Source organism: Erithacus rubecula (assembly GCF_903797595.1).
Source record: "Erithacus rubecula genome assembly, chromosome: 2".
Classification (NCBI taxonomy): Eukaryota; Metazoa; Chordata; class Aves; order Passeriformes; family Muscicapidae; genus Erithacus; species Erithacus rubecula.
In genome coordinates this window covers 84992009-85017499 of record NC_136685.1, presented here as the reverse complement: position 1 = coordinate 85017499, position 25491 = coordinate 84992009, and the positions used below count along the sequence as shown (strand labels likewise).

Below are 25491 nucleotides of genomic sequence, written 5' to 3'. Positions count from 1 at the left end.
AACATTAAGTTCCAGCTGATAAATGGTGAATTAAAAAAATAAAAGAGAAGAAAGACTGCACTAGTGGCTACACACCTATTTGTTCATAAAGCCTCCAAGTTTATGAGTTCATGTGGAATTCAAAAATGGACATACTTCCAGTGAACCTTCATTTTTAGCTGCCAAAACGCACCAATTACAATATGCACCATTTTGATTCAGTAGACTAATGCTGCTGAAGTAGTACATCTTTCTTCCTAACCAAAAAAAATAAAACAAAAAAAGTCTAATCTTTTTGTAGTAACATGACATTTATCTCTATTTTGAAAGTTGCCCCTTTTAATCTGAAAGCAACTAGAAAAGCACAGCATGGCTTGTTTGGCCCTCACACGTCCCACTGATTAGCAGATAACTGATAACTCATTTCCACCCTTCAGACTATTGCACTACACTAACTCATCAATAATGCTCTTACATTCCAGAAATGCATTTCCCTTTGTGCTTCATCTTTTCTGAACTCAGACTTTAGCAGCACTTTAGCTATTGCAATTAACTGTTGTGATCTACCTATTAACTTTTCCAGACCAAGACCCAGGATGCTATTTTTCACTCTGAAAAAGATAACAGTCTTTATTTCACCTACAGTGGAAAATCAAATGTTCTGGAGGTCAAAGAACTCAATTACCAGGTAAAAATGGTCATTTATGCATCTCCCTTCAGCAAGAAGCATATCTAGCAATGCCTATTTCAGTACCCATTTCAAAAGCCAAATAAAGTTGAAAAAGTTCACACAACTGTTGCACAGTCAGTGAGCAGAATCATACTCTTGGCTGCAGTATTGACAGCAGACTAACTCCTGTATTGTAAATACATCCACTAAAGTTAAGAGATAAGACAGAAAAAGACATCTGTTTCTAGGCCCTGCTTTGTTCCAATCTTGAGCAAAATTATTCTTCTGAGGGCTGGAGCAGAGGGACTTTCTGTTCAGCTAGGGATGAAAGGAGCCCTTGCTGGCAAGAACAAGCATGTGGAAGGGGATATAGAGAAGACTAACAAAGAAGATTTCAATGAACCAGTGAAATATTTCATCTCCTTCTCACCATGGCATCTGAATAAGATTTTACTATTTTCAGTTTCATGGAATTCTAATTAAAGTTTGAAAGAAATATTTAAAATTTACAATAGCAATAAATTACCAAAGTAAGAAAGGACAGAGAGCGCTTTAGTCATAAACAGAGCAAGAAGCAAGGCAAGAAAGTATAGGTGGCTGCAAAAGAACTTCCTTCTATGAATTTCTGAAGATGAACAATAATATTTTAATATATGCTTTGCTTATAGCGTTGAAACTTGGAGGTATTTGTTGTTAAATATTTTATTGCTTGAATTGAAGGGACTTGTTTCTTTCTTTGTTAGGTTAACACAGCATCCCAGATTCCCTGGTATGAGAACCTTGCTCAGATGAAGATGCCCTGGACCTGGAAATCAGATCCCCATTCCCATGTGTCAGTAATCCAGAATCTGAATCTAAAAGTGAGAAGTGGTCAGATGCTTGCAATTATAGGAAGCACTGGTAAGAGCAGCCACATTTCATTATTTGACCTGCTCTCAGATAAAATGTACACAACCAAGAGCATCATTCTGCAGTCTTCATAATGTCAAAACCTAGTTGAGAAAAAACTATTGGATGTGTCACTAAAACACATTCTTTAAGTGACATGATGAACAAGGAAACAAAGAAAGATACTGGCGGTGGGGGAAATTAAAATTTATTTTCAAACCCTATTTTGTTATGCCCTGCACACATTTGCATTCTGTTTCCTGAGGTGTAGTGAAGTATTGTTACAAGTGTTACCTTGCAGCCCCAGATCTGCTGGACATGAATCAGTTTCATGGCTCAGATTCAAAACAGGCCAGTTGCAGACCATACTCAGATAGCAAACAAATGAGGCCAGACCCCATAAAAAAATCAGTGCCAACTTGAGTAACCATAAGCAGGAATTCCATTTGGACTGAAACAATTCTAACAGGATAAAATATTGCATTTGCATTAAGTAATAGATAATTACTGAGAAGAAAAGACAGTTCCTCTTCTGTCTGTTATTACTGCTTTATTACACTGGGATTTGGTTTTTTCTTCCATTTTCTGGTGGGACTGGTCAAGGGGGACAAGAAGTAGACATATGACCTTTAAACTGAAGTAAAAAGTACTTGGAAGGCAAAAACCCACATGCTGTGTCTTCACTAGAGTCTTATTACATCAGGTTAGCTCAGTGATTCAGTGAAGATGCTCTCTCTCAAAAGCAAGGCATATTTGCCAAAGCAGTTTTAACTTTATTCCTAAAAAAATTAGAGTTTTCTTCCCTATTGCCATGGGAATTTTTCTTTAGCAGATATTCTTAATGTAAGTGAAGCTTACCTTAGAAATTCTCATGATAATAAAAGAAAAAGCTTTGTGAGATGAAATAACATACTGAGTTATAGATATAGCACCTTTGTAAGGCAATATACACTGAGCACAAACCCCTTTCAGCAAACTAGTCAAACTATTTTCAAAAGCTGTTTATCATCTATTTCATCAAATGCCTTAGTAAAATGGATTAAACTGCTGATGGGTTTCACATTGTCAATTGCAATCAATATGTCACTCTTAAACAGAGCAATGCGTGGTTTACAGATGGATGGGTTTCTTTTTTAAGATGTATGTATTAAGAAGCAAGTGTGGAGTTAATCTTTCAACAGGGAAACTAGAAATAAATGACATCTAATCATAAGAGTTCTGTGTATTTACATACAGAATCATACAACAAAAAGGAAAAATTCATTTGCTGTTTAACTCCAGGTTTTGTTTTCATTGTTTTACTATTCTTACCTCTGGGTATGAGCCAGCTTTTCTTAATTATTTAAATGACTTTTTGTCTAATTTAAGTCATAATAATTTGTATTTTAATTGTGATTAATGTTCTTATTGTCTGTATAATCATTCAATGCCTTAGTCATTCAGCTGATCCAGCTGCTGTTTCTGAATTCACAAATCCCTCCACAAAGAAAGCTCTTGCTGAGCATTTGGGTGCCAGCCCTGCAGCCAGGGTGGAACCATCTCTCACCTCTGTTTCAAAAGTGAGAGAGTTTACCAAAGAGATTTGAGACACTTCTTGTGTTCATGTCCTCAAAGCCCAACTACCGAATTCTGCTGAGAAATGATAAGGATTCAAACCACCTACTACATTCCAGAGGGGAGAGATTTCCTGAAAAGGAGTTTATAGTCAGTATTTTCTTTGAAGATCATCCTGTCTCTGTGATTTTGGGAAAACTTTAGGAGGGGCTGGTGAAGAATTTTTTTTTTTCTTTAATATCTCTGTCTATGCCAAGATCACTTTTCAAAACCATCCCTTGGAAATTAATTTTAAATTTTTATTTTTCTAGCTGGTGGAAAGACATCCTTGCTTGATGTGATAACGTGCCGGGATCATGGAGGCAAAATCAAATCTGGTCAAGTCATGATCAACAACAAACCCATTACTCCCCAGCTTGTTAGGAAATGCATAGCACACGTGAGGCAGGATGACCGACTGCTCCCCCACCTGACTGTCAGAGAAACACTATTGTTCGTTGCCAAACTGCGCCTTCCAAAGTTTTTTTCAGACTCACAAAGGAAAAAAAGGGTAATTAAGCTGTTGGGAAAAAATAAAGTTGTCAAAAATGTGTCTGACAGGAATTATCCAAGAGATCCTGTGTGTTTGGAGTCAGAACAGCTAATCTGGCATTTTTTTATGTAGATTATGAATTATAAACCTTTTTCATCTTTCAAGATAGAAACCAGCAATTGTTCCAAAGCTCATAAAAAATGACAATCTAGAGAAAGCTTTAGAGAGGCTGAAAGACAAACTAAATTTTTGATCGCTCAGTCTTTTATAACATTACCTCTAAAATCAAGATTTATTTTCAAATGTCTCTAGCACTGAAATATCCAAATGAATTTTACCCATATTAATCATATTTTCAGTTTTATCTATGCACGAATGTGCAAATGAACTCTCGCTTGACGCCTGTCACCCTTGGATCCCCGCAGGTGGAAGATGTGATCGCGGAGCTCCGCCTGCGGCAATGCGCCAACACCCGGGTGGGGAACGAGTACCTGCGGGGCGTGTCCGGGGGAGAGAGGCGCAGGGTGAGCATCGGCGTGCAGCTGCTCTGGAACCCGGGTGAGCAACGCGCACCTTCCTGGGGCCCACCTCACTGCCCTTGGCCATAATGGGGTGCTGCATGAAGATGGAGGCTCGCAGGGAAGAGCCACACACTCAATTGCCCCTAGGGCAGCTGGAGGAGTTAATACTCGAGACACTTAACAGGCCCTGCACCACCCTCTGCCAGAGGCTGCCTCTCCACAACACAGTTATTGACTGCTGCTGGTCCATTTGCTTCAATTGCAATCGGGGCTGACCACAGATAATACTGTAATTGTCACAGGAATAATTCTGTAAACAGAGTGTTTCAGCAGCTGACACACTCTTGTTTCAGTCACCTTTGCCAGTGGAAAAGTGGAAACAGACCAAGGCAGAGCCCCCAGGAGCCTTCACCCACCACTCTCTAAAAATACCACCACAAAGTTCCCTGAAGTTACTCTCACAGCAGTACTTTGGTTAGTGAATATCAGTATAAGGTTTAGCTTTTATCTGACCACATGCCACAAGTTATTTTGGCTTATTTTAACACATAGATTGTTTTACTCTCCTCTGACACAAGCCCCCATTTACATGTGCAGTATTAACAGGAAAGGTCATTTTCTTCACTGTATAGTCAGTCATTGCAGTCTTTTGCAACTCACTGACATGGCTTCATATTGCAGGTGAACTAGAAACTTCCACTGTCTTCAGTGCAAGCAAAACATGAGGCTAAATCCACAGATGAATTTGCTGAATTGAATCCCCTCTCTGATCTTATATATATTAAAAGCACTACTAACCTTGACTGAGCCTCTCGTTGAACAAGATTCCCCATCAGCTTTTTCCCTAGGAAATGGATTTGAAAACTTTTTGCTTGTATATACTTCTGTAGTTATGGGGAAAGCAGGGGGTTTGCTTTTATAAGATGCTCAGGAACAGATGTACCAAAGTAAAAAAAAAAAAAAAAAAAGTATTACTTTCTTTAAATTTAAAAACAGTGAATGAAATTTCATGCACTAGCACCATTTCACTTAGAATAGATTTTCCAAACCAAATATGCTGCTTACCACAGATAAACTTACTGTCTTTGGCAGGAATTCTCATACTTGATGAACCCACATCTGGACTGGACAGTTTTACTGCACATAACCTTGTGATTACATTATCCAGACTGGCCAGAGGAAATAGATTGGTTCTTCTTTCACTTCATCAGCCCCGGTCAGATATCTTCCAATTGTTTGATTTGGTTCTTCTGATGACTTCTGGACTTACTGCCTACTGTGGAACAGCTAAAGACATGGTCCAGTATTTCACAGAACTAGGCTATCCCTGCCCAAAGTACAGCAATCCTGCGGATTTCTACGGTCAGTATCAAGACCTGTCATAAAACAAGGGTTACTGAAAATCATTTGCTTTCCTAAGTGGCTAGATAATGTTTTATTTTTATTGACCATGACTGTATTAGAAATTCCTTGTAACTAACTCAAATCAGAATTGCAGCAAGTTCAGTTTTTAACAGAATTCTTATTTGTCAGTATAGAAAACGTAGCAAAAACAAGAGGTACAGACAAAACTAATTTTAAAAATCCTTCTTCTAACCATGACAGATGCAGTAACTTGTAGACATGTTTATGTAGACATACTTATCCTCATGTCTTAGCTGGTTGAAACTTCTTCTCTGGGAAAGACAGATTAACTGATCAACTGCTTTCTGTAGACAGTTCTCTGATTTCTCAATTAAGCACATGTAGAAGTTTGTTTCCCAGAAGCTAGCTCCTAGTCTGAGACAAACCTGGAACAGGTAATGGGAAAAAGGAGCGCTGCCCTACAGAGCACACTGGAAGGGAGAAAATCCTAATGCAAATCAACCGTCTTTTTACTCCTCAAAGAAAGTTGACATGGTTTCAAATCCATCCATCTTCTAGTTTTTGCAAGGTGACATCTGCCCCTGTTAATCTAATGGCAGCAATCTCTTAATTGAGGCTGATTCAATTCCAGCCCTTAGGTCTTTGGAATCAAGTTGGACAGAAAACCTGGAACTGACCTCAGATAACCACAATGCTCTGGAGTAACCTCTTCAGCTGTGCCTGTGTGGCAGGCAGCGCCAGCTGCGCAGAGATAAACAGAGGTTAACCTTGGTGTCAAAAGACCTTTGTCACCCTCAGGGTTCAGAGCAGTCCTCAGCCAAGGAAAGCCTTGGGGAAGGCTTGCAGCACCCCTGCATGGGAATGGAGAATGGGAGGCAGTTCTGGGGAAACCTGTAGCTACAGCCTGTGGTTACAAAGACAAACCCCTGTGACATGGAGGTGGGCAGGGCAGAGAAGCAGTGGATTGAATGGTATGCACCAAGTCAGTACCCACAGGAAAAGAAAGGAAATATAGGCAGCAGGAATGTGGATATAGGACAGGATGGCAGAGCATCCACAGCAAGAGGGAACACCTGATGGAAACACACAGATGCTGGCTGTGTGTCTGACAGAGAAACAGATGACCAGGGCAGAAGAGAAAGCAAAAATTTCTGATGGAGCAAGGAGTTAGAAAATGTGCAGTGATAGTTCTCTCAGAAGGCATCTGTAAAACATCAGATACTGTCAATCTACACCAAAGGTCAGCATGGGGAAATACTACTGTAAGTTTATGGTACCTCTGTAAGATACAACTAAGACTGTAACTATAATTTTTCAGATGAAGAAAAAAGGTGATTTAAGTCAAAGTCACATAAAAGACTGTAAATGCCAACATGCCAGAAAGGAAATTCAAACTATTTTTTCTCAGCACTGCTCTCAAGGTGCTATGAAATTTATAACAATCTGAAATAGCAGTTTATAATACTATAATAAGCAATTGTGTAATCTCTCAGTGATTCATTGAGTGACTAGGTAAGAAACATACGCATTAACAATTTGTTAATCTCTAACTACCTAAAATAACTGATAGTTTTAACTGTTGTAATTTAATGCAAGTACACAGGTTGGACTGTTTACTCCCAATGAAATCCCTGATTCTAAACACATCATAAAGTTATTTCTTCTACAGCACATGGGCTCACATCAAGCAATGTCTTGCAGTTGACTTGACCAGTATTGATAAACAGACTGCAGAAAAGGAGATGGAAAGCCGAAAAAGAGCAAATGTTTTTGCCAACTTGTTTGTAGAAAAGGTCAAACATTTTGATGATTTCTTATGGAAAGCTACGGAAGGAGACAACACTGAGACCACAGTCATCAAGCAGAGGTAAAGAAAAGTGTCGTACAGAAGATCTGGAATAATAGCTACACCTTGTGCTAAATTAATTTTTTTTCTCATTTTTTTGGGCCAGGAATCCAGAAGAGGTTATCAATATGCCTCACCATTCAAGTGATCAATTACCAGGAGCCTTAAAGCAGTTCAGTATATTATTAAGGTAACCTTATCTTCAGCATGAACAGTTATATATAGTGCCCATTTGTATTTAAAATCATCAGAAAGAGGCTGATAGACCAATTGTCCTTCAGGCTTTCAGCATTTCAGATCTGAAATACTTGGTATCTACAGGTGCTTCATAGGTTTGATTAGGTAAAATCCATTACAGAAACAGGCAGCTCAACTCCTGTCCTAGCCAAAGCCAGCAAGTTTCAAGAACTGATTTTAAAACTGTTTGGGGCAATGTATGAATATAAGTGGCATTAGTAAGTATTATATCTTACAGTCAATATTGCTGTTTTCCTAGTCGTCAGGTCTCCAATGACTTCAGAGATCTTTCAACATTATTAATCCATGGATTTGAAGCCCTTCTTATGTCATTACTAATTGGATTTTTGTACTATGGCCATGAAAAAAACGGACTCTCTATTCGAGACACAACAGCACTGCTGTACATGATAGGTGCCCTAATCCCATTCACAATAATTTTGGATGTTATTGCCAAATGTAAGTGTCAGTCTTCTTGTGAATGCTATAAGGAATCAAAATCAAAAAAATCTTAAATCTGTGAAAAAAATAAACTTATGATAATAACCCAGTGGGTTTGTTCCTATCCTGCAGGTCATTCAGAAAGAGCAATGCTTTATCATGACTTGGAAGGTGGAATGTACTCTGTTAGCCCATACTTCTTTGCTAAGGTAATTGGTTGTGTTGCCAAGAAACACAAACAGCTGTCTTGAACATTAAAAAACACAAGCAAACCAAAGTCTTGTTGTATAAATAATCACATTCATATCAGACTTTGTTCTTTGGTGTCTGCCAGCCAAGGCTATCAGTCTCACTTCCTTAGTATTAATAGATTAAGCCTCACACTAGTTTAGAACTTTGCCATAAGTCATGGCTGATATCCCACACCAGAAAAGCCAAAGAAGAACATTTCACTGGGTTCTTTGGCCAAAATGTGAAAAATCTCAGATTTCCAGGTTTAGACAATTTTACATACCTTCTTATTTAATTCAGCAGCATCTCTGAAAGTTTACTTACACACTTTCATCTGTAAAACAAAACACTCATATCAAATGCTAAAGCAGAGGTAAAACAGAAATGACAAAGTGCTGTGATATTTCCAATAGTTGTTTGGGCCCTTATTGGTCCAAGCTAAAAAATTAATTACATGCACAAAGAGCCAGAGTTTCTAGAATTAAATTTAGAACTTTTAAAAAACTACATTCTCTTTTTCACAAGGGTTTTGAATAATCCCTCTTTTGTGATGTTAGATGAGTTCTGCCTGCCATGGCATCTGTAATTTAGGTTTCCATTTCTGCACAAGATTTTAAATGCTTATTAGTGGTTGCCAGAGAAAAATATTCTTTGCATTGTGTCACAAAGATTGCACATTATTCACAGAGAAATCGATGTAATTTGTTACAACCTTGGTATTAGAGGATAGTAGCAACCCTCTTTGGAAGAACTAATACTCTCTATACACAGCTTTAGATATTTGAGAAAATCACAGTTATGCTTTTGTTTTAAAATGAATCAAATTGCTAACTGGACTGCCTTTGGGACAAGGTGATGAAGGGACCAACAGCCAAATTTGCCTCAAATTTGATGTCACACTAGTTTCAACCAAACTGGGACAAAATATTCAGTTGCCATGAGTCAGTAACAGTATTAATGTTATCAAGCACACCAGTTCACAGCAAAAATGTATTACATTCTTAGAAACTCCCAAAACTCTTAACAAAATAATCCATAATCATTAGTTATAGGCATTGTCACATCCAGAGGAAAAATCAGCAAGGATTTGTTTTTATTGTGGAGTGGTTTTGGATGTCACTGGCAAGCCCTAACAGGGAGATGATTGCATTCTAAGGGAGTGTTTCCTATAGCTCTTACAAACAGTCCATGAGTACATTAAGGCATATATCACATATTTTTGTAATTATCATTCACCTTTTTCTCTTTTTTTAGATTTTCTTTTTCATCTTCCCAAACAGGTTTTGGGGGAGCTCCCAGAACACTGCGCTTTTGTTATAATTTATGGGATTCCCATCTACTGGCTGGCAAACCTTATTCCTGAGCCAGAACATTTCCTGCTGAACTTCCTGTTACTGTGGTTGGCTGTTTACAGTGCCCGTGCCATGGCACTTTGGGTGGCAGCTCTGCTGCCGACGTTACAGCTCTCAGCCTTCCTTGGCAATGTCCTCTTCACATCCTTCTACCTGAGTGGTGGCTTTGTGATAAGCCTGAACAGCCTCTGGACAGGTAAGACAAAGCTCCCACTCTCCCTCCAAATGGAAACATCAATGGATTTCCTGTGCAGGAAAACTCAGCTTTATTCTTACCTTTGTAATAATCTTCTTGGATGGTGACAGTGCAGTCAGGTCATCCATTTTACATCAGTTTCTCCATCTGAAATTGAGGCAACGAGAAGTTTGGTCAAAAAAGCACTGGTGAAAGGCTAGCTTCTTATGTGGTTGCTAAATTCTTCAGTAAAAAGAACTGTATTCAAGAGACGAAGATGGAGCTCCAGGAAGACTTAGTTGACAGGGGGAGTTTGATGGATATGGATATTAGCTAACTCCTCATTTCCCATCTCCATGTAACTGTGTAAAGTATATCTGCCATTTTGTCCAATAATAAACTGTCACATGTTTACAGCCTCTGGCTGTCAAGAAGTGAGACAAACCTGCTGTATTTGGCAGCAGTATTTGAGGTCTCAAGTTTTGTATGTGTGTATCAATTTCTGTCATTTTTTTTTTCAGTTCCTTTTTGGGTTTCAAAAATCTCTTTCCTCAGATGGAATTTTCAAGGAATGATGCAAGTTCAATTCAGTGACACCACATATGAAATTACTGATCGAAACATTACTTTTCAAATACCAGGGAAACTTGTAAGTTGATAATAAAAATTGTTGCACACATTTGATAAGAAATTGGAATGCTCTTTATATGCCTGTCATATTTGTGTAGATGGTGTAGGCCTGAAATTCAGCAATCACCAGATTAACACAAAATGTTGTTACACTTCATTGTAAATTTGTTCCTGAAGATGGCTCTACAGCAGTCACTCCTTCTATGCCTTTCTTTTAGTTGAAGAGAAAAAAAGAAAATAATTAAGGGCAACTCTTTCCCACACCAGCCCCAAACATGAATTTTGCTGTAATTGTTTAGAAGCTGAGCTGTGTTTTTGTGAAATAGGAATAGCGTAGCTGCAGCCCTCTATCAAACCACCCAAGCTGGAAAACTGGGGAAGCAGGGGTCAGGGAAGCTGACACATAAAACACACTTCACAGATCCAGCATGAACATTCTGTGTCTTTTCCTAATTTTATGTTATTGGTCACTGCAGGTCACTCAGGCTCTGGACCTCGACTCCCACCCCCTCTACGTGAGCTACCTTGTCCTCACTGGCATCATTTGCAGCTTCCTGCTTTTATACTATCTATCTCTGCGCTTTATCAAGCAGAAATCATCCCAAGACTGGTAGGAGCAGCGGAGGCAGCGGGTGACGGCCTCCCCTGCAGGCAGGCAGGGGAAGAAGGCTCCCGGTGTGGGAGCCGGCAGCCGCCCGGGAGCGGGGAGCGCCGGCAGCCACAGGATGGCAGCAGAACCCCAGGAGTCGGGACGCGGGAGCTGCCACGGGCCGTGGCTGCAGCCCGGGATTGGGGTCGGGGTGGGCTTCGGGCTTTTTGTTTGCTTCACCTAGTCTGAACGAGTGACAAGGCGCTTGTGAGTCCCGCACTTCTGGAAACAGCCTGAGCTGTGGGCCCCCGATATAAAAGGACCCATCGCCCTCTGTAATAATAGCTGATGTTTTAGTCCATAATGTTTGAACATACGATGATCACTTACTTAATTCAAAGGGCTGCAAGAGAAGAGGATCAAAGCACTTTCTGTGACATTTTAACTTATTAAGAACAGCACAGAGGAAGGCAACACAGATTTCACAAGTGCTTCAGGAGAACATGCAAGGATGGAAAACACAATTGTTAACTACTCTGTGTTCTAATTGCTTGTGTATTTTGAAGCTTTATTTCTGTGTTTTAAAGCTTTGTGTTCCAATAATATGCTGATGATGCCCAAAACAAGTATTTACGCACTGTATAGATGAGATCTTGTAATAAATAAAATTATCTTACCTTCTTGGATTTATTTTTACAATATAAATCCATAGCAACTGATTGTTATTAATGACACCTTTCTCCATTGCAATTCACGTCATAGCAAATTGCCAAGTTTGCTTCCTAAGGTTCTCAGGTAGAAAACACCAACCTGCCCCTGAGTAATTAAAAATCTAATGATGCAACCTATTAATGCTTGTCACAGTGCACCTAGTTATGCTCAGAAAATGAATATCAGTAAATAAATGGCTGTAATTCACAGAGTCACGGTAAGTGCATGTGCAAATCAGGTGTACAGTTGCTGTGAGCATTTTGTAAGATTAGCTTATCTGCTTTTAAACATTTAGATGCATATCTCTGTTCTTATATGTAGAAACCCAAAGCAGATTGTCTACTTGACTTTCATTTGCATGTTGCACACAGTGGAAAACTCCTAGTGTAATCAGCTGTAATGTCCCAGATAGTTGTTATGCAAATTGTGAGGTTTGGTTAGTTTTGGTTGTCTTGGTTTTGTTTTCTGTTGTTGGTTTTGTTTGTTTTTTTAAGAAATATGAATGAAAGAACACCTGTATTTTATTATTCTGTTTGGCAGTTAGGATTGCCATATTACTTTCCACAGGTTCCACATGGTAATAAATTCCCAAGAGGACCCTGGTCTGTGGATGTTAAGCAGGTCTGAGAAAATAGGATCTTCAGCCCCAGGCAGCAGTAGGAATCCAAAACACTCCAAGGTTCATCTAAGAATTCTACCATTTCTTTCTCCTTCTGCTGCATTTGATTTCAAAAAACCCCACTTGATCTGATCTTAGTGCCATTTTGAAATTATCAGATTTTCACTGCCTTTTAGTGGCAAAGCCAATTCTTCAGTCCAATTCAGCATCATTAAATTGTCAGAATAGCAGCTTCCTGTTTGATTCTTAATTATTCCTTTTTATTATATTTAAGACACTTAATTTTTTTTAAAGTGGTTTACTCTTCTTTGTAATGATCTGTTGTGATTAGAATCTCTTTTATATTACACTGAAGTTTTAAGGGTATATATTGGTACTTCTAGTCTAAACCTCTATTTTCAAGGTATTTAGAGGATTAAATTCTAGGCTGACTCTCTGTTGTGAATTCACTTTGATGTTTAATAAAAAAAAAAGGAGCGACACAATGGGAGAAATTAAAGACATAAGGGACAGCTCTGAATTTTAGGGGCATATTGTCATGCACAGAAATCTTCAGGCATCTAGATAAGAATATACCATAGCCTTAACTTTGAATTTCCTTCCTTTTGTGAAATTAGTCAGGCTGCTGACATTACTTAAACAGCCTTTTTCCATTTAATATTCCACCCTCTTACCATTATGCAGCAGGACCAAACGGTGTGAGTGTTTCAGAGGTGGTGTTATGACAAGGGTGGATGTATCCATAATGGGGACTTGAGCGGTGAGCCGAGGAACAGCCCGCGTGCGGGGTGCGGGAAGAGCTATCATAGGATGTGGCCAGGCCTCTGTTTACACAGAAAATCTCATATTCTATATACTACAATTACATTAGCACACTGCCTATGATCATATCTTGTTTCCTTGATGCCGAGAGATGGGGAATATAGGCTGTGATTATTGTTACAGGCTTTAGCAATAAGAAGGTAGGAGCCTTGAAATACCAGCAATTAGCGTTCATGCCTAACAATAGCATCCGTGGGGCTGTGTATGGAGCAGAACTCAGGGAAGAGTGGGTGGATGACACACAACCTGCCCCACTCGCACTGCTGGCACTTGCAAATAGCACAAGTCTGGGGGAGAGATGTCCCTCTCAGCCAGTGAAGGTCGTGCCTCGGCCTCTGCACATGCTTCCACAGCAGAGCTGCTGCTGCAGAAAAGCAAGTGCTTGGGGAGGCAACAGAACTCTTCCCACGAGCTCCAACCAAGGCTAGAAGTTGTACCTGAATTTCAGCACAGCTTTGCTTTCCAAGTTTGAGAGTAGCCGTTCCTTTTCCTTAGACTGTATCCCTGTATCAGCAGCAGCAGCGCACTGTGCCCTCCTGCCTGCACTCCCTGCATCAGTATAACCAGAGTTGCTGAAGTCCACAACAATCTCAACACTGAGACTAAACAACACAAGGAAGACACTGCCCAAACTCACTGTAGTGCCCACTCCACGGGGTCAGTACCATGTTAGGGACTTTAGCAATGTGGCAAGGCAGATGTGCCACTCGGCAAAGCACTGCCAGCCAGTCCTACAATGCCACCATCCCAGGGATTCACCAACTGCTGCCTTTGCTCTCCCTATATCCTCCATGGCCAGCTTTCAAAGGGATCTCCTCAGCTGTAAATCCCAGTCCCTGCTCCTGCAGGCAAGCAAGGCTGGTTTTGAATTGGCACCACATTTAATTGGTTACAGGATTTCCAGGCTGTTTTGTCCAACTTACTGTTTCAACTGTGCACAAACCAGCTGCATCAGTCTGTGGGGCTGCAGTGTGCAGATGTGTTCAATTTGGGAATGGGATTACAAATACAAGCAACAAGGACATTTGTAAGGAAAATTCACCCAATTTAGAACCACAAGAGTCGTTGGTTACATGGATACTGATCTGCTAAGAAACAGACTACAAAATTCCCTTTATTAGTTTGGTATTTAATGCAGCAAGAGGTGGGAAGTTCTTCCCCAGTTTCCACTCCAAGTTTATGCATTCTCTCAACTATGCCAAAAGGACAAACTCTTTCAGCACTGGAAAATGGGATTATAGAAACACTGCCCTACATACTGGCTCATAGGTAGTGTTAGTCCTCCAAAATAATTTTAATTCTCTGTGGGAAAGAACTAGCTTTCACTATGGCTAGCCTAAATTAATAAGTAGTTGCCAAAAGTTTCATTTTGCATTTGTTCATACCAACAATCTCTTTAGAAATGCTAGGCAAGTAGCAAGTATCAATAGCCATTCCTCTTAATAAAAAAATCCATTGAATTCCTTTTAAAAAAAAGAAATCACAGACAATACACTAAACATGGAGATTCTTTGGGTAAGAAATTACAGGTGTTGGTGTGTCCACTTGTACCAGAAATAACAAACCTTTCAGGTTATAGCCACAGTGATTAATTTTAATGGCAGTAGACAAGAAACAGTGTACACAGAGCTCTGTGACATGCTGCTTTTTTTTATATATACTCTGAGAGCCAAGACAAGCCCTTCATGTGTTAGCAGCTATTAATTAAGGCAACAATGTTTAAGCAGTGGGTTGAGGTAATTTTAAAACTGCTTAACCCTTTTCAGAACTGCTGAGCTTTAGAAAGCACATATATATGTGTGCTCATATGAATATGTACAAGTATCTGCATGAATGGATTACATACATATGTATATACACATATAAATAATGCCTATGATTGCTTTTTTTTTTTTTGTAGACAATATTTAAAAAGCAGTTCAAATCCATAATTTACAGAAGTGCTGTTGCCAATTTATATAATTAATTATAAGACTGTTTGTTGACATTTATTTTGTCATTAAATCAAACTTAAAGGTTATTTTGAATTGCAAATTGTGTTGGCATTATTTTGCTTTCATGGTCACAATTAGATTCCTATAATGCTTCCAGTGCTAAAAACCCTGCAACTCCAAACCCTTAACATTCACACCATGGCTTCAGAATTATCATCTCCCATCAACAACACATTTGTATGTTTTGCTCCTCTTTAAGCATCTGATCAGATTTTGCTATATTTCCTACTGCATCTCAGCACTGTTTCTGCCCCATGGTAGTTTTTTCACGTTGAACTAGTGAGTTTAGTGGCCTAAATGTTAAAGTACTGGCCAGAATTACATGGTGAGTAAACAAACAATGCTACTTGCCTCAAAAATAATTTGTATTTTTTACACAAGCAAATTAGTCTGAATTTTCAAGCAGATGCAGAAGAATTAGAAATCTATGAACGTTCGCAAGTAATCAAAACCAAAATGCACACAATGTAATTTTCAACAAACTCCCAGTGCCTTGCAGTAACATACAACCATACTAGGTCAGAGCTAGCATCATCAGTCTTCAAGACAGTACCTTTGTTCACTTTCACCTGCTGGGGGATGGGGGAAGTGTTTAGAAAACAACAGAAACTTTCCTAGCATAGAAAACCTTCACCTTTCACTGAGAAAATCAGAAGGAAGAAAACCAAACAATATAGCAGCACTGTTATGCCTGTCTAGCCTCCACCAGCAGCTCCTCCCTGACACAAGTAAACATCATCCTCATGATTCAGTGCTGTGAAGATTGCCCTAAAAGAACTGAGTATTATCTTAATAATGGCTTTTCAACAAACACCCGAATCTTTTATGACTCAGTTAAAAATACCAATTGCCTTGTGGTGGTGCTTCATCTGACTGTGGAAAGGCATAAAGCCAAAAATGGGAGCTCCAAATCAGGCAGCAGAAAAATGTGCTACACAAAATGAAAACTTTGAAGAGCAAGATGTGTTGTGCCCTTATTAGCTGCCACCAGGGACTGGATGTTGTGCTACACTAGGCAGCCAATGGATTTCCAAGTGGGAAAGCTGGAGGTCAAACCTGTGGTGGCCATCAGCCCAAGAGACTCTGATCTCAACTGAGCAAAGCAGAACACCAACAATTTCTTTGCTCTTTTAGCATCCCCTTGACAGAATCATTTAATCAATTTTTTGGTTTGCAGTTCTTAGCAATGGGAGCATTATCTGACACTCCCCCCCCCGCCCAGAGCCACAGTGCATTTCAGGCACAGTTTGAAATCTGGCACGGTCCCATCAGCCCAACAGTGATTCTGCACACAGCACTTCTGGCTGCTTACACCACAAACGGTACCTGCTTCCCCAGTTCCCCCCATAACAAAAAGCTTTCTGCACAAGTATTATTATTACCAAGAAAAGTAGACTTGTCTGGTTACAGCAGAGCTCAGCACTGCCAAATGCTTTTCCACACACTTGCTCCAGGTTCATTCCTTCTAAAAGCAAGACAAAAGAAAGGTGAGTGAGTATTTTTAGTGTTATGTACTTCACAGTGAATTGCTCAGCGCCTCTGGATTGGAGAAAAGCCTTGCAGCTCTGTAGTATGTTCAGTGACAGGCAAGTGATAAATTTCCACTGGAAAAAAAATTCTTGAACATGACTGACAATAGTAAAGCCACAAATTACCGTAATTTTATGCCCCCTGCAGCTAGTGGTGTAAAACATAGTTTTCAACCTTGTTTTTACTTGCTGAATTTAGACAAATTTATAATGTTACTGATGACAGTGAGAAAGACACTCAAATGCAGAAATTGTATTCCTTGGCACAAACACAACTGGAGCACAATATTTTATATGTACTATAGGGAATGAAAAATATGGCTGTCCTTAAATACATACATATAAAAGAGTGGAAAACTAGAGGATGCAAAATAATTATTTTCACATTATATACATATTTACAGCTATCACACACTCGATCATGTTTTTTTTTTTTTCTTCCTCCCTACAATGCTGAACTGTTAACCAGGTGCAGCACACATTGCCAGTGCTCTCTCTTGCTGAACACTAATGTTTGAAATGCAGGATGTGTCAATAATATCATGAAGAAATGCAAAAACCTTGTTTAAGCAAAGTCTACAGATATATTGTTCCTAATGGATTTTCCAGTGAGCATACACTTTCTATCATATTTCTAATTTTTACAGTGTAATTTTATTTACTAAGGGTTCTGAGGGTCCTAGACCTGGACAACTACTAGAGATAATCAAGCTTTACAGTTACCTAACCCCATACACAGACTGTTCCATCTACTAACTGAACTGATGGCAGGGAGATCCCAGGGAACTCCGCAAGTAACAAGGGCAATTGCATGATTTATTTTGGTGTAGGCGGAAAATTTTTCAGATTATGGCTCAGTTCTGGACAGAGCTGCTTCAGTTCCAACCCCACCTGAGGCTGCAATTCCAGTATCAGAACACACAAAGAATGCTACACACAGTCCTGTACCCAGACTCCTGTTCACCCTGAATTACACTAACAGCACACTTACTCTTTGAATTTGAGAAGTGAGAGGTTGAGGAGGCTGCTGCTGGAACAAAGTTCCTTTGGTATCTCTGGCCTGTGATGATGCTCCTCTGCCTTCAGCCACCAGCTGTGATTACAAGGCCAGCACCATCTCCACTCCCTGTGGGGAAAAGGCACGAGGGCCAGCTGGACTCAGCAGCTCTGATCAGTCCTTCATGGCCTCTTCCTTCACTCAGCTGGGCTCAGCAGCCACACAGCCCCAGCAGCCCTTGCTGCTGCCACAGCTGCCTCCTCCAGCACACCTCAGGGAGAAGCAGTTGAAGAGGAGCCAGCAGGAGCCATGCAAGAGGCAAAGGTCCATGGTGGTGTCATCAACCACAACAGTCAACAACCTGCAGGCTGCCCCTTCCCCTCATGGTATTCAATCCAAAGCACTCACAAATCTCAGGCTTAAGGCATCATGGTGAAGCTGCTGGTGTTGTCTATTGAAACCTACAACTGCCATCCTTCCCACCTTCCCTGTACTTCCCCATCCCTTCACAGTTCCTCTGCACTGATCCTGTGTTTTGACAACCACTCCTTCCAGCCCATTTCCCATAAATAAAAATCCAGCACCCAACAAAACAGCCTTGCAGAGCCTTCTCTGACAGCCTTGAAGGAGGTTGGCTGGAACAACCCTGTCCTGTCCACACTCCCTTGCTTTCCCTCCAGCCCAAATTACTTTCCACCTGCAAAGTTAACCCTCCACTCCTGCCCTCAAGACTGTCCAACTATCTACAACCCTTCCCAAAACTCACTTTTCAGATCTGCCCTGATCTCCTGGACTACGTGAAGAACAGCAGATACCAACTACTTGCCAAGACAAGAACTAAATTTGCTGCTGGTTGTCAAGGCTCATCACTGCCAGACATTGGGGTTCACTGCTTTCATAGCTCTGAGTTCACTGGTACTTAGAGCTGAGGGAAAGAACTGAGAAACACAGAGCTACAAAGAGGTTTGCAGCAATCACTGCAGACAATAGCAATTCCACAGACACCACTGCTTTATCAGTGTTCAAGAGTAATCACATGAGAAATTGTGAAGCATTAGCCAACTGCAGTGTAAAGATTTAAGAGTATCAGAGAGAAACCTTGCATTAATAGTTTTATCTAAAAGTAGATCAATGTGGAACCCCCCTCTATAGCAGACACTGCATAAGACAGTTTCTATTATCTCATTTTCTTAATTACAGGAAACAGAAAACTTAAACCTCAAACTTCCTTATCTACTCTTATTTCCATATCTAATGGGAACACCAGCACTTTGCTCTTGCAGCTGAGGATCTGCACACTCAGGAAGATGCCCTCAGATTGAATTACAGTCTCAGCTGAAGCCACTAACTTAGAAGGATACTGGGTTTCCTCTGATTATTGATTCACAGAAGCACTGGCAAACCACGAGAGGCTGCAGGCATTCTGGAAAGGAAATAATTTTTGGCAGTTAGTTTACACAGAAATGATGAGAATAATTTTAATAAATGTAGAGAAATACTTATTTTTAATAAAAGGGCTAGATTGAATGACAGTCTCAGCTTTTTCTTACATGCTTACTTTTTTCACTTTTGCAGTAAAAATAAATTGGTTCAGGAAACTAGACATTCCTTCTAGATGCTGACAGATTTCTCACACTGAACAGTGAGACCTCTTGGTCACATTCATCACTTCTGTCACTTTCTCCTCTGCTGTGTTCCTGGGGAGTCCAGAAGAATAACATGTTCAAGAAAAGCACTAAATACAGTAGAACCCTGGTGAACACACTACCAGTCTATTCCTCTGTCAATATGTGCACTCATGATCCTCCCTTCACAGTTATGATTCTCCCTTGCCATGTAAACTGCAGGTGAATCCTGCTGACTCAGGCATTCAATCTACAAAAACCCTCTGACTCTCCCTGCGAAAGTCACAATCCCCTCAGCTACTCCATTTCAAAAGTGGGTACATATTAAGAAAGTGTGAAGAACAGCTACTAACCTACCAAGCTGCAATTTTTGCCATAAGAAAGGGTCTCAGGAGACAATGAGTTGAACAAACTGTTTTAGTAGATAAGGATAAAACCATAGCATGTAATTATCATGCTGCAAATGACTACACCAGTAGTTAACGAGGAAGCTTCCCATGCTGATCTCAAAAGCCCAAAAGCCCCCTGCTCCTGCCCCTGCCTCAAAGGGAGGGGGAGAAGAGGCAAGCCCATAATGTGGTGCAGGGCACAGAAGTGAGATTAAGTCATCTGAATTCAGGCAGCAAGCTTTTCCCAGTCCTCTCAACCCCAATCAAGACACACGATTATGCAAACACATACACACTCTCACAATTTGCTTTCTACAGTAACATGTCAGGTCATGGCATGTCAGCAGGCTCTCTGCTTCCCACGGAGGCCTCTGGAAAGGCATGCCTCCATCTCACAGACACTGCACCTGGTCTGGATCTTGCACAGTCCCTGTTATCCACTAGCCAGTGGCATACAATTCTACCCTGCTTTAAAGGGGTGCATGCTGTGGCCAGTGTGACAGAGTGTGTTTGCTCTCAGGACCAGTAAATCACCGTGACAAGTTTGCAAGGCTGCCATTCTGCATTTTGTCATCTTACAGGTTTCTCTCTTTGAAGATGAAGAAATAATGAAACTGCCTACTTATCTGGTGAAGAAATGCCAACCTTCTAAACTGCACTTTTCTTCATGCTTGAAATGGCTGAGTCTCAGCACAACGATGCACTAGAAATATTATCATTTCAAGCGTGTTCTTGAAGAGTCGGCACAAATGCCGATTCTGCAAAACCTTCCCGGTATAACCTTGTTTCAGACTGAGATGATTGTATCCCAGAGTGGCACAAATCCCTCATTGGCCCACATTTTAAAGACAGGAGAGACTGCACTTCTCAGTGTAATCATCCCTTAACTGCACACGAAACATTTACTGGAACAGGAAATCAAAAGTATTATCACACAACAGCCCATCCTTTGAATAATCTTCTTCCCATCTCTGCCACAGAGATGGGCTGGGCTCGATGAGTCCAGGCTTTTCCAATGGGAGCCCAAATGATCAGCATGTCCTTTTGCTCATTTTCCTGTCACTGCTGCTATGAAACTCAGGTTTTGTTTGGTCTCACGTTCCTGGAGTGCGTCACTGATGTTTAATCAGCTCCACATCTGGCTTGCTCAGCCCACAACTTCCCATGAGGTCACTCAAAAAGCAATTTTGGAGCTGATAACAATTTCACTTGCACTCTTCAGTTACAGGCTATCAAATGTACTTACTATCTCCGTAACTGCAACAATAACAGGGCATGGTTCTGGCAAAGAGGCAAACAAGCTAGAAGAAAAATGGGTAGATGTTAACTAGCACCAATCCTGCACAGTCAGACCCCAGCAGGGCACCAGGAACACAGCCCTGCAGCTGGCTGTGGCCTTGTGTGCTGCTCTCCTGCCTCAGAGGGCAGCAGCCAGCAAATGTGACCCCTTGGTATGACAACACAGATTACTGATAGGTGCAGTACCTGATCCACAGCCTCATGAGACTTCACCTCCTTGTCAAAAAGGGAGTTAAGATCCACAGATCTGCTGTTAACATCCTCTGTGATGACCTGGTGCTTGCTTCAAGTAATATTCTCTTCCTTAATCCGTGTGCTAGCTCAGCTCCAGCTGCATCCTGCCCATTTCCTCACGTTACGCTCAGCTGTGACTCCACTTACAGGAACACGGCTACTGCTGTGAAATGGAGAGATTCACGAGATGACCTCTAAAAACAAGAGCTGTGGCACCAGAGAGAGGGTTGCCAACTAGTTGACACAGTCTTCAATTATGCTGCTATTACATTGAAACACATGTAATGTAGCTGCAGCTTTAGAAAAAAGAACCATCTCCATTTGTGAAATGAAATAAACTGAGTCCTGCCTAGGCTTGCTTTCAGATAGGGCACACAACCATTAGGCTATGAATGAAATTTCAAATGTTAATGCCTTATCTTGACAAGCCAGGAACAAAGGGTGCGAGACGGTTCGAGCCACAGAGCTGCCGTATGTTGTCGAGTCGACGCCTGTGGAGTGATGAAGGTCACTGCAAAACCACGCCAACGAGGAGGCAGACACTGCTTGCATTCATCCAGCTTGCCTGGAAAACAAAATTTACCATTCTCCCCACTCCTGATCAGTGAAGCCTCATTTTTAAAGTAGAGCAGGATTTTTCTGTGCATTTATTAATGTAATAATTAATTAAATTGGAAGTTTAACTTAAAAACAAAACAAAACAAACCGGGTCCCAATTTCTTTCTTTGACCATACAAGTCTTAAAAAAATCTTGCAAAAAACCTTGTGCGTACATATGAATTTTTAATTACCATAATTTTGCCTGTGGGGGGAAAACCTAAGATAGATAAAGTTAAGATATGGCTGAAAATGTAAAGATTAACAAACCAAGCTGAAATGCATGGAAACAATCTTTCATTTCATTAAAACCCGTTTGAAGTACTCAGCAGGCAACATGTTCAATTTGTAGTATCAATGTGCACATTTGTGAGTTTCTATCATCATGATGCCTTAAGTTTTAAGGCTCATAATGCTCATTATCTGCACAGAGATAATGGATGTGCTTTCTACCTAATATTTAATCTTTGTAACTTAGACATGTCTTATTTTCATGATCAAACAACTCTGGGCTCTGAAACATGTCTCAGAGTAGCTATACTCCCACATTCCTTGAAATAAAGCATGTCCACCAGTCTCTCAGCCAGTAAAAATGGCTATCCCTGCAAAGAATAGTCACTGCTGTGTTTAAAGGGCATGTTTTCAAGGATATGGAGTTCTTGTACACATAAAATTACCTGAACTAACAGTTATGAGAATGAAGATGCTATATGACTACAACACACAAGGCTAGTGCAAAAGGTCAAAGTATTTTGGTATTTTGTCTTTATCTATAATATCCAACACCCTACCAAGATGCTTACCACAAGAAAGTACAATTAAGAGAAAACTTAAAAAATATGTTTATTTCTGTGTAGATACAGCTGAATCCTGAAGATGATGTTGTTCACCTCTATATTTTCACCCCAAAGTACAGTGATCAGGCAAAGAACAAGGATAAGAGACAGTCTTGTTCACTTACAGCTCTGTAAGTGCAACTTTCTTGATATACATATATCTGGCAAATCAACAGGGGCAAAAAAACAGTTGAGTTTACAGCAGATCATACAACAAAATGGAAATATTTTAGAGGGCTGCACCTTGATATTTCATTAGCAATTTTAACAGTATTTCTATTAATAAATGTTTCTACCAACTTCAGTTACAGAAAGTGATGTTAATCACAGACTTAAATTAAAAATTGCACATAACATGCTTTTTAAAGTTTTTATTTAATGTAGTATTTAAACAATTTCATAACAACTAAATCATAAAGCTGTCTGTTCATGATGCTTCCAATTTTCTGTTCTTCCATTTTTCCACATAGAACTTGAATGTCTCCTATAAACAGAGTGGAATAAACAAGTTCAACCTTGTTTCAACTGAAAAGTTACTAATTCTGAACAAAGTCTTACGTCCTGACAAAATCTATTATTCTCTGTCATGCAAAACTAGATCTGTATTGAAGTCTGTATAATTAGGAGAAATACCAGAGAGAGTGAATAAAAGGAAAAGGAAAACCTTGCCAAAAATGCATAATGAAGCTTCTATTACTAAATGCAATAATATAATCAATTTCATTTTTAAAATGAAAACACTTTTTAACTTCAATCTGCAATTGTGTCAAAAAAATTGAAACGCTTTTAAAGACCAAGCTGCATTAGAGAAAAATTGAACAGGGAAATCAGAAAATGAATCATCCCAGTGATTTGGAAAAAACACTCTTATTTTCGCTAGCTATATACAAGAAACAGACATTCTAGGTTTTAAATTTCAAGTCCAAATAAAATTTAATATTAAAAACTATGTAAAGCTGCAGAAAAAAAATGAACACAGCCGCTGAAAGGCTAAACCAAATATTTAGTGGCAAAATTTTCTCCAATTCTTTACAAATTAGAAAATAAAATCACATTTATCATGAAGCAATATAGAGAAATGGTATATAGCCAGTCTTCATGTAATTACAGAAGATTTTTTTAGAATATAAAAAGCAGTGAGAAAATAGCAATAAAAGTTGGCTTAGAGAATGAAAAATAAAACGTCTTCAAAATCTGCTTGCAAAAATGGTACTAATAGAATATTAGTCAAAGGAATGAAACAATACTTTGTGCAGTCTTCACAGATTTAATATCATGCTGCATGTCTCCCTCAAGTAACATGTATCTGCACAGTTGCATAGGTATCTTGGCAGGGCAGCCAGAAGCAAAGCTGCAATTGAAAAATAATTTCTACAGTTCTTAAATTCTATCCTACTAGTGCAGCAACTTATACCAGACACAAAACACTAATTAGTGAAAAGTAGAAGCCATTAATTGTTACTGAAGAACACATTCTGCAACTCTTTTCAAGTCTAATTGCTTAGATAAATGCCCCAAGGAGATTTGATAAAGGTACACCTGTAGATGAGTGCCTGATAAGGAGGAGGTAGTTTAAATACTGTAAGCCCCATGAGGTTTAATTTCCTCAAGTCAAATCCAATGCAAGATTACCACAGCTCCCACAACACCCAGGACTTCCTACATTACCTCCTTTGAAGTCTCTGCAGAGACCTAGTCCCTACATAATTATTCATGCAATTTGTTTTATTAATACTGAACACACACAACTGCAGATCTATTTCTTAATTAGGAAATACTCACAGGGGGTTCAGTGAAAGGGACAGGCTCTCCTACTTTCTTCAGAAAGGTTGCTAAAGATTTCAAAGAGATCTCGTGCAGCTCTATATTCTTTGCTTTTGTTTTCTCATATGTAGCCTTTACAGAAGCAACATCCCCATCCAATTCTGAGGAAAAAAATAGAACCCCAAAAAAATCTCAGTTGTTAATTGTTTCTCTTTCCACCTGTTTTCACTCATGCTTAACCATCACCTGCTGCTCAGACATTTGCTTGAGAAGCACTGGGATGAAACTGAAGCGACCCCTGACAGTTTGACTGCTGTCCCTGGGGTCCTAGAAGCAGTACAACAGTTCCTAGCACCTTGTTAACATCAAGGAAGCCATCAAGTCCAGTTAAATTCATTCTGTTGGCTGGAAAGGAGAACACAAACACCTGCAGTATGGGAGCTGTCTCAGGTTTTACTTATTCACATTTGGAAACATCATCTTCACAACCACAGGAGCTGCAAAAACAATGCTTCATAAAGGAAAAAAAAAAAAAAAAAGCTTTGTGCAGAAATGGATAGCCTGTGTCCCTTTCTCATGAGAAAAATCTTCCTTCCCACTCACATCTGGCAAGTGGCTGAGCTCCTTTTTGAATGTGGGAGGCTACTGCAAAAACTGCATGAAATGACAGCTTAATGAAAGCATAGAAATCGTTAACTTTCTACAACTTTAAATAGATTTATTGTATGGGAAACACCAACAAAAAGAGCTAATACTTAGACTGCATTTAATGGACCACACAATCGTGACTTTACGTATTTCTTCTTTCCTAAAAGGTATACAGCAAGGATTGTGCATCCCACCAGACTGAAGGAAAGCTGGCCCTGGCAATAGAGCTCATCTCAGGACAAGGACAGAATAAAGGTCCTTTTATTTGTTCCATCATGGATGCCTGACAGATAATCAAACTTCTTTCAGCTGTGATGTATATTCTACTATATCTTTGCTAAACATAAACAATTACAATTTTATTTGCCCTTTTTTTTTTGTTAAACAGCAATCAGTTGTGGTAATAACAATACTGTC

The 25491-nt window shown here is 39.8% G+C and overlaps 2 protein-coding genes across 3 annotated transcripts in view; one reads left to right on the top strand and one right to left on the bottom strand.

The window, feature by feature from the left end:
* Positions 1 to 11444, top strand: part of DYNC2LI1 (dynein cytoplasmic 2 light intermediate chain 1) — a 48660-nt gene extending 37216 nt beyond the window's left edge. The window contains exons 15-26 of the mRNA XM_079298933.1: positions 563 to 667; positions 1393 to 1549; positions 3403 to 3641; positions 4049 to 4181; positions 5237 to 5506; positions 7211 to 7376; positions 7462 to 7545; positions 7852 to 8051; positions 8166 to 8242; positions 9545 to 9812; positions 10313 to 10440; positions 10898 to 11444. Coding sequence (XP_079155059.1) covers positions 563 to 667; positions 1393 to 1549; positions 3403 to 3641; positions 4049 to 4181; positions 5237 to 5506; positions 7211 to 7376; positions 7462 to 7545; positions 7852 to 8051; positions 8166 to 8242; positions 9545 to 9812; positions 10313 to 10440; positions 10898 to 11035 — 1965 coding nt within the window. The 3' untranslated portion in view covers positions 11036 to 11444. The remainder of the gene's footprint in view (positions 1 to 562; positions 668 to 1392; positions 1550 to 3402; positions 3642 to 4048; positions 4182 to 5236; positions 5507 to 7210; positions 7377 to 7461; positions 7546 to 7851; positions 8052 to 8165; positions 8243 to 9544; positions 9813 to 10312; positions 10441 to 10897) is intronic.
* Positions 11445 to 22644: 11200 nt separating this feature from the next.
* The window catches only part of LRPPRC (leucine rich pentatricopeptide repeat containing), a gene marked incomplete at its 5' end in the record, with an annotated part of 84512 nt that continues 81665 nt past the window's right edge, over positions 22645 to 25491 (bottom strand). For both annotated transcript variants that reach the window (XM_079333103.1, XM_079333104.1), the window contains 2 exons: positions 22645 to 23146; positions 24445 to 24587. In XM_079333103.1, coding sequence (XP_079189229.1) covers positions 23090 to 23146; positions 24445 to 24587 — 200 coding nt within the window. In that variant the 3' untranslated portion in view covers positions 22645 to 23089. The remainder of the gene's footprint in view (positions 23147 to 24444; positions 24588 to 25491) is intronic.